The sequence below is a fragment of the Platichthys flesus genome, chromosome 18 (assembly GCF_949316205.1).
Source record: "Platichthys flesus chromosome 18, fPlaFle2.1, whole genome shotgun sequence".
Classification (NCBI taxonomy): Eukaryota; Metazoa; Chordata; class Actinopteri; order Pleuronectiformes; family Pleuronectidae; genus Platichthys; species Platichthys flesus.
In genome coordinates, this window is record NC_084962.1 from 13703350 (window position 1) to 13712261 (window position 8912).

The window sequence follows — 8912 nt, forward strand, 5'->3', positions numbered from 1 at the left end:
TTAAAGTGACACGCGTATACTGTAACCCGCATATGTTATTTAAATACAATACATCTCCACAGGCTATAGAGGGAGTGACATTTATACTGCCACGGGCGTACATTTGAAATTTTCCACATGAGCTAAACATCTAAATGGTGAGATTGTTATGGCTTCGAAATCGTCAGTTGATTAATCGGAGAGAAGGTTAGCGAGCTTGAGTTCTGGGAAATGTCATCTCTCCGACACAGTTCGCACGTCCAGGGAATAAAAAGCAGCTCAAAAGCCAGTTGATCATGTGAGAAACAGAACAGTAGGAGTGAGACCCTCGCGCTCCCTTTCCTGCTGATATAAGAAAACCAGCTGCAAATACAGCTTAAAGGCCGCTTTCCCACATTTGCACATGCTCCCAGGAGATGGGTGGTCAAGTCTAACTGACAAAGGGACAGACAGAAACTCCCTGACTCACTGTGCCAGAAGTTGAAAACCATCCAGTGAATGGGGGATTTCTCCGGGATGATTAAAGAAATGTGTGAAGTGGCTTCTTTTTGCAGTTGTTGTTTTCTTGCCTCACACAGGACCCCACACAGAACGTTCCCCAGACGGGAAACTGATGCACTCACGACAATCTACAGCTGGTTTGAGACTTGAACTCTGGAAACATTCCCCAGTTTCTTTCACGTATGAGGAACACAACAGACACACAAACAAATATTTGGAGAAACTGAGTCGGTTCAAAAGATAAATTGGACATTGTAAAAAACCAGCACTCTCTGAGGAGCCATTAGGGTGTGCAGCCCATTTCATTGTCTGGGGGCGAGAGCACCATTAAACCTTAGTGTTTCAGTCCAGCATGTCAGAAGCTGCGGGGGTCAAAGGTCACCTTGATAGCCATCAGTCCTCACCACTCACAGCTGCTCTCCATAGAAACTTAAACCTGGTACTTGCAGTTTATGCTTAACAAAGATGGTTTTAAAAGCTCATAAACAAAGTGGCCTTTTGGAGTAAAGACCCACGACAGGAGTGTATGTGGGACTTTTTCCATCTTAGGGGAACGTGATCCATCCCTTTTAGTGCCTTGCATTTTTTTTTTATAACCCAAACAGCAGCTCACTCCGCTAATTGACTTTCTCAGTCCTCTCCGGACAATGGAGCTGGTCCTTGACTTCTTTATGACTTCCCCCTTTATAAGTCCTGGGTTGATTGTGCCTTTAAGGAGCCTTTAATAAAGACTAAGCAAACAGGGGGTTTTCAGCAGAATGCCTGGTAAACGCAGGGGCTGGAGTGAAAGGCTGGCGTTATGGCAACACGCCAGCCCTTATAGCACGGGGTCAAAATGAAGAGGATGTTAACCCGAAAGAAAATAGAGGGGAAATGAGAAGCTCATGAAAAGTGTTCTCTGCAGGGTTCCACTGAGGCCATGAAACAGCTCTTTCTTCAGGAAAAACAGCCAAGTTGAAAGAATGGCTTCCTGTGAACGTATTTGCCAGGCTACAGCAATAACCTGTAATTCATGATAACGTGTCATTGAAAACAGAATGCGGGTTATATATATACATCTTTGTTTAAACTGAGCTATAACTTACTTGAATGGGAAACGCAGAGGAAAGAGATTCTCTGACATTTCTTCCTACATTGATTTTTTTGGTTCTAAATCTAAAACTGCTGACATTATTTTTTCACCTTCTCCAACTCTTGGCAGTGATCCACAAGCCTGAGGGGTCTTCGACACCCACAGTGGGCCGACACGGGGTCGTCTGAAACCAAAACCTCATTTCCTGCCAGGGCCAAAGTGCTGGGATATTAATCAAGATAAAAGGAGTGAAAGAGGAAGTGAGACGAGTGTTTGGCATGAAGGGCAGTGAGCTTCTTTTTAGCTAAAGGAAGCTGGTAACAGTTAGTTAAGCGGCTGTCCTTCATTCTAAGTGTGACACTTCTGGATGTCCACTGCATTGCTCGCATTCTTCAGGCTGGTTGCGCCTCGGGGCCTCTCACGATTCCCAGCCTACACATTGATCAGCTGTTGAGCGGAGGTCAGAGGAAGGACTAACGTTCCTCCACCACCTGATGGTGCGTGCCCTTCACAAACACCCACCAGGTCTTCTCCGGCCAGCAAAAAATGTGCCCATCTATTTACAACCCTCTCCGCATGACACCTAGATTTTTATCAACCACCCATCGGCACAATGCTGGACACTTGCCTCCGCAGCCCGGGTTCAATGGACGGAAATTGGGAACGCAAAACAGAGCAGTAGTGAAAGGACATGCGGCTCCATCAGCCTGCACACAAACAATGGAGAATCTCCCACTGTTTGGCTTCTACTTCCTCCTGACACACAACGCTAACAATGAGGCGCTATTATGACTGGGTCCGTCCACTGTTTACAGCCCGGGATGAGACTAGGATGAGAACAGATCTCTACGTGGTCCTGAGAGGAATCGAAGAGTAATTCAAAGTAAAAGATATTTTTCTAATTGAGTTAAAAAAAACAAAAACATATAGATCAGTGGGTTGGGACATTAAAATAACCTTCAATTTCAACTCAAACTGTAGACTGGAGAAATTGTGTCTTGTAACGAGTGAAAGAAAGAACAGAGATCTGAAGATAAAACATAATAAAGTAGAATAGAACTCAATAAAGGTGAGCCACGACCCAACGGTTTCATTTAATTCAATCAAGCTGATACACATTTCACACACTCTCATCATCAGTTCTCTCAATATCAGATTTTTTTAAATCAACATCCATTGATTATTCTCTTAGAAATCATACAGCCAATCATTAGGATCCTTCAACCAAGATTTGTTGAGATCCGTTTAGAAGTTTGTTAAATGTTGCTTAAAAAAAACAACAATAAACAAACTTAAAGACGATGTAATATAAACATATACAACACAACTAACAAAGACCAAGGTATGACCTATTACTGATTTGGACATTTAAAGCTACACAAACCTAAAAGGAAGTCTTCAAATGTCATCTCATTAGTCAAAGGGACAGCTCGGATAATCTAATCTATAATGTATATGATCACGTGTCTTGTTTAAGGAAGCAACCTGTTCCCCATCAGCCATTCACACACACACGGGTTCACTCAACTCAAACCAAAGCAGACACGGTCTCTGTGGAGTTGAAAAATACTTAGAAAGCAGATTGATGGTTACTCCAATAACATGTTGACTCTTATTGCTACAGAAATCTATGAGAAAGTTTCAAATTGAAGATAAGGACTAAATTAAGTCTCCGCCTGCAGTGGATTGAACAACAGGCAGAGGAGCAGCTCCGTCTCTCGGTCTTATATTGTTCCCTTATGAGAGATCTAGAAATGCACAACCCATCGCACAAGTGTTTGTTTACATCAGAGGGAACAACACTCTCTCTCGGACGAGGGGTCTCTGCAGCTTTGATAAGGATCATGGGTATTTATTATACCCAGCAGAGCCCTTTCAGTGAATGGTTTGATAATGGGGGCTGTCGCACACGCAGGATCCTCAGCAGGCGATAGATAGGGCTTCTGAATATATTGTGCCTATATTGCGTATGTTCCTGGCAGGATGACAAACGGCGGAGACAAAGGCGGCGACACGCACACGAAGGGGAAGAGGGGCTGTCAGACGTCTGAGCGTGAAAATCCCAGTGCGCGCCACAGAGGACAGTTTTAATGCGGCTGGAGAACTTGGTTATGCTATACGCTGAACACCCCTGGAGATTGACATTGTGTGTCCTGTAATTGCCCCCCGAGTCTCTCTGGTCTCGGCCTCCACTGGGGCTGACATCTCATCTCGAGGGCGGCGAGAAGGGGAGCTCTCTCCAGACCAATCACAGCCCAGTTAGTCAACCCTCCATCAGCTGGTCACAGCTCCATCTCCTGACTCCTCTCACTTCTCCTGGGGAGAAAAGCACTGGGCTGGAGCCAATTCAAAACTACAGGGTTAGGCGCACACACAAACACACACACACACACACACACACACACACACACAAACACAAACACACAAAAAGAGAGAGAGCGAGGCAGAAAGACCTTGACCCTGCACATTCCCCTCCGCAGCCTCGACACCAAAGCTTTGGCTCTAAATAAACACCGCCTTCAAAGGGAAAGAGTTTAACCCTCTGGAACCAACACTTTGTTTCAGCCCTGGTTTGACAGATAATCCCTCACAAATCCTGCATCTCTGTGGGATTCAGCCTGAGACAAAGTGGCTGAAATATGTAGACTGACAAAAAAAGAGCTTGTGCAACGTGCAAAACTAGGATTCAGAGCTGGAATCAGTTTGAGAGGCTCATTCGGAAGCGAAGCACATACTGGACAGGGTCTATGGAATAAATGTTGGGGTTGTGTGCTATTAGATGAATAGGGGTGTGGGTATGTGCCTCTGTTTGCATCACACAGGGATCTTTGTCAGTTGGAAAATAAAGTCAAACAGACAAGCCGTTACAAAGCACACCCATAAATAAATAATTTTATGCAAATACAGACACTCCGGCTGACAAACAGTCCCCTGCTCAGACCCGACACTGAAACATCTGTCCCCACTGATCCGATCACAAGTGGACAGTTCTGACTGCAGGTGTGAACACGCCCGGGACAGAGGCATTTCAGATCCCATCACTCACACCACAGTCGGATGTGAGGTGGGACGCATGTGGCCACATTCTTTTAGCATGTGCGCACATTCGGTCTCTGGAAACAGACATGAGGTTTGTGTTTATTTGTTCATGGAGCAGGGAGGTGATCACAAGTGGAGATACACGTGGGGGCGCATGCTAATGCCCGGTGTGAAGCGACGTACTCGGAGCTGTCCACTTGCAGCCATGGACGCACATTTATAACAGGTATGAACAGGGCCACATGTTTGATCCCACGCATACACCGTACCTTTACAGCTGTCGTCTAAAAGCCTTCATTACTAGCTGAGCTACTGAAAAGCAGCTAATCACCCGGCTCTCGATCAGCTGAATCAAGGGTTGCTGTATCCCGCCGAGCACAAAAAACCTTCGCTCCAGGAAAACCTGAGGCTTGGATGACTTCATTTCTGAGGAAATATCCCCTTTAAATATAACATCAATCAGAGAGATGAGTATCGTGTTGAATGAATGAGGTAAATAAAAGTGTCAGGATTCAAAGCCAGCCTCCAAACCACCTGCACACTATCAGAGCTGGGGGACTGGTTTGGCCTGTTCCGCTCACCAACTGACAGGCAGTTACTCTCGATCGTTATTTTCGCTGAAAGCTGAAAATGAAACGTCAGGTCTAATTCTCGGTGGTTGAAAAAACCCTGCGTGGTGCCGTAGGTGTCCCGGCTCAGGACATGACCTCTGTGTCCTCGCTGGCCTGCAGAGTTGCCGGTCCAACGCTGTGTGTGTGAGCAGCAGCCGTTCAGCAGAGCCTTCTCAGCTGGTGCGGCACCTGATTCGGTCCTGTGAGAACAAGAGGGCCCTCTCAGTCCGGCTCCTCTCGGGACCGCCACAGCCAAACCCGGCTCGCCACTCTTCATTCACCGCGGCAATCAATAGCCCATTGGCCATTCACCAGGGCTCACAGGGGGCCTGCCTGGTCCACCCTCAGTGGACAGGTTAGGTCAGACTAGATTTATAATCACCAGTGTGAATCTTCTTTCATCCCCTATAGGAAATCAGAGAGGCTCCTCAGGAAGCTCCTCTCCGCTCGCCGCTTATTGATCTGCAGCAACTTCATACCCATCATTCACCATGACAGCAAACCACTCACACCTCTGAAGCGTGCGGCGAGGCTGAATAGTTTAGGTGGACTGGCGTCTACCTTCATGGTTCAAAATAGGTCCTTTGCATCAAACAGCCCTCTTGTCTGACTGACAGTTTTCATCCTGCATGAGATGGATGATGCTGAGCTGGTGACAGCAGCTTTTGTGGCTTATAATAAAAAACTTTGTGCGCATTGAAAAAACCTTTGGAACACATGGAAATCAAAGTCTTCACACAGGCTGAATGTTTTAAAGTGTATAGCAAACCGAAAATATGAACTAGAGTGGGATATTTGATAGTGTGTGTGTGTATTGAACATGATTGACTCTAATGTGCTGGTTACGCATGACCTTTGGCAGCTGATGTGTGTCAGTCCTCCTCTTACCTTATTAGAATAGGGCGGCTTGGCCAGGTTGATGCCATCTCTGATGAGTTTATCCCTGATCATGATCTTCAGCTTCAGCTTGGGGTAAATCACCAGCTCCCTCCTGTTGCCCAGCGTCAGGTTCCGCTGCGCGCCCATGTAGCCCCCTGTGCGCCCGACCCGGTCGCTGTTGGGCTCGGTCCAGGACTTGGACCCGCGCAGTTTGGACTCGTACTGGTCCACCATGTGACTGGTATAAATCTCGGCCGCGGGTGGCATCGGCTCCAGGGTGAAGTAGAGCGCGCTCGCCGTGTCTTTGGCGTCCTCCTTCAGCCGCCTCACCGCGTCGTGGATCCTCTGCCGGTGGTGGGGGATGTAGACGCCGATGGCGTCCAGGTCGGGGTCTCCTATCTGTTTGCAAACCTCCAGGTCGTCGTATCCGTTATCCACGAACGCCTCGACGTACTGGGCGAGCTGGAGGGTCTTCAGCCACTCGAAGACGATGACAGGTCCGTTGCTTGTCATTTTGGCTGCTACAACTCGGGAGGCAAGAGGACACTGAAGTGATGGTTACTTTCCCATTCGGCGCCTCAAACGCATCCTAAGGTCGTTCCCATCAACGTGTGTTAAAACTGCAGGATTAAACAAGACCGTGGACGATCCATGGCGCAGCTTTGGTTACAAACGAGTCCGCGATGTGATAAATACACGAACAGACCCGCTAGTGAATGAAAGGTTGATAACACCTGTCAGTATTGACACATGGAGATCACCTCACTTTCACTTGCTGCAGCTTTCAAATCCCAAATGTCATCAAAACATCGATTTTACGCACGGACAGCAGTTTACCATGCGCGCTCACTTCCAGCAATTAGGCTTCCTCAAACAAAACTGAAAGCCAACTATTCTCATTCAAATGAGCACGGAGCAGATCTGGTGTGTTACGCACGGCAGCTGCTGCGTCTTGATAACCCGCTCCAAGGCTCCTGCTCCTTCCTTCAAATCTCCTTCAGCGCGTTGAAGAAATACATCCACGTATAAAAAACACAAGAGGGCTTTAAAAATGACAGAAAGCCGAGGAATGCGTTCCGCGTCCAGCCGCTCAGTCCACGTCCTCTACGCGTCGCTCGGTTCCTCTTCCAGCCGGCACATCACTACACTGGAACCGCAGCCAAAAGCCAACATGTTCGCCGCCGCCGCTCCTCTCCGCCGTCCACGCCCCCTCCACCCCAAAATCTCCCTGTACCAATTTTAGAAATAGAGATGCGAGTGCTGCTCTTTCCTCCGCCACCTTCTCCCAACTTGTCACGCAGTCGTGGGGGGGGGCACCCACCAGGTCGCCGGGTCCGCTGCGACTTGGCCAAAGTTGGTGCGAAAACAAAAGCGCACGCACAACGTGGCGCACAGTCCAAATGGATATTGTTGCTGCTGGTGTGTGTCACGTTATTATTTCCCCACGATGTAATTCCGTCCACCGCACCTCGCTCTCTCTCTCTCTCTCTTTCCCTCTCTCTCTTTCCCTCTCTCTCTCCCTCTTTCTCCTGCACACACTCTCACTCGCTCACTCATTCAGCATTTCCACGCTTTGGTTTTCTCCACACGCATGAGCTCCCTCTATGTGGTGACTGCGGAACTGAAGGTTTCACAGCACCGGGGGCTGATGTAATAGGAGAAGGAGAAGTTAGGCATTACTCATCCATCCATGCATCCATCCATCCATCCTGTACATGAATTGGCATCTCAGGCTGTTTTCTCTCGACTTTACAGCATCACAAGCAACTGGAGCGCAGGCGTCTTCATTAGTATCAGACAACAAGTCAAACTGTCCAGGAAAAGAGAGAGAGACAGAATCCGAGGGGAATTACAGGCCTGGAATAAGACCTGTCCGCTCTGTCCAAACTGATGCCAGGCCTGTCGGCGCTGATGCATGCTTTATCAAATGTGAGCTGACAGCTTGTTAGGGGTCAGTTTGATACAATCACCATCTCGGCTCGGAGCTGGAAGTGATTTGCCGCGGCCCATTATGACAAGTGGCGGGGGCCGGAGAACAAACACAAACAGTCGGAGAGGGAGAGCGGAAAGCATAGCAAACAGGCTCCTTTTGGAGATGCCAAAAAATAAATACAAATGCATGTCAGGATGTGAGTGCAGGACGCCGGCACGCAATCTTCATCGTGTTGTTAGTCCAATCAAACTGGAGTTATTAGACATTTCCTGTGATTTGCCCGTCTGCTGCTGTCAATGCAATTACCCAGATATGCTCTGTTGTCCCTCATCCTTTGTAAACACTTGTAGAGAGTGGTTTGACTGACAGGAGGGACGGGGGTTAAACCGGTGCAGAGTGTGATATGATACAGTGGAGCTTGTACTTGTACTGTAAACAATATAATGAGTTTTCGGCCACTTTTTTAGAAATATAAGCCCAAAGTACAGAACTTCTTTTGGTCCGAGACACAGCGTGGCCTTCATAAGAACAGCTCCATGTGTTGGTATAAGCTCCAGGAATAGGAATTTTACTTTATCAGACATAAAAATAAGTCTTAATGTCTATTATTATGCCGACTGAGTGAAGCCTAACCAGGAGTATTCATGTGAACCTTGAAGATTAGCAGAAGCTTAAAAAACCTGGACCCTACCCTTTAACATCAACTCTGAACAACAGCCTATTATATTTTGAGCTCTCGTATATTAGGATTATAAATCACAAAGCTCTGTCCTCTTCATTGTTTAAAGACACACCATTAGATCGGTAACAGGAGCCGGGGATTATGGGAACAGAGTGACAGATGGAGGAGGGAGACTGGTGATGCGCTCTGTACGGTGGCTGGACTCAGATTGTGCTC

At 47.5% G+C, this 8912-nt stretch overlaps 1 protein-coding gene across 1 annotated transcript in view; it reads right to left on the reverse strand.

Moving 5' to 3' along the window:
- sash1a (SAM and SH3 domain containing 1a) overlaps window positions 1–7462 on the reverse strand; it is a gene marked incomplete in the record, with an annotated part of 149453 nt that extends 141991 nt beyond the window's left edge. Inside the window, 1 exon segment of the mRNA XM_062411402.1 lies at window positions 6091–7462. Coding sequence (XP_062267386.1) covers window positions 6091–6594 — 504 coding nt within the window.
- Between the last annotated feature and the right edge of the window lie 1450 nt (window positions 7463–8912).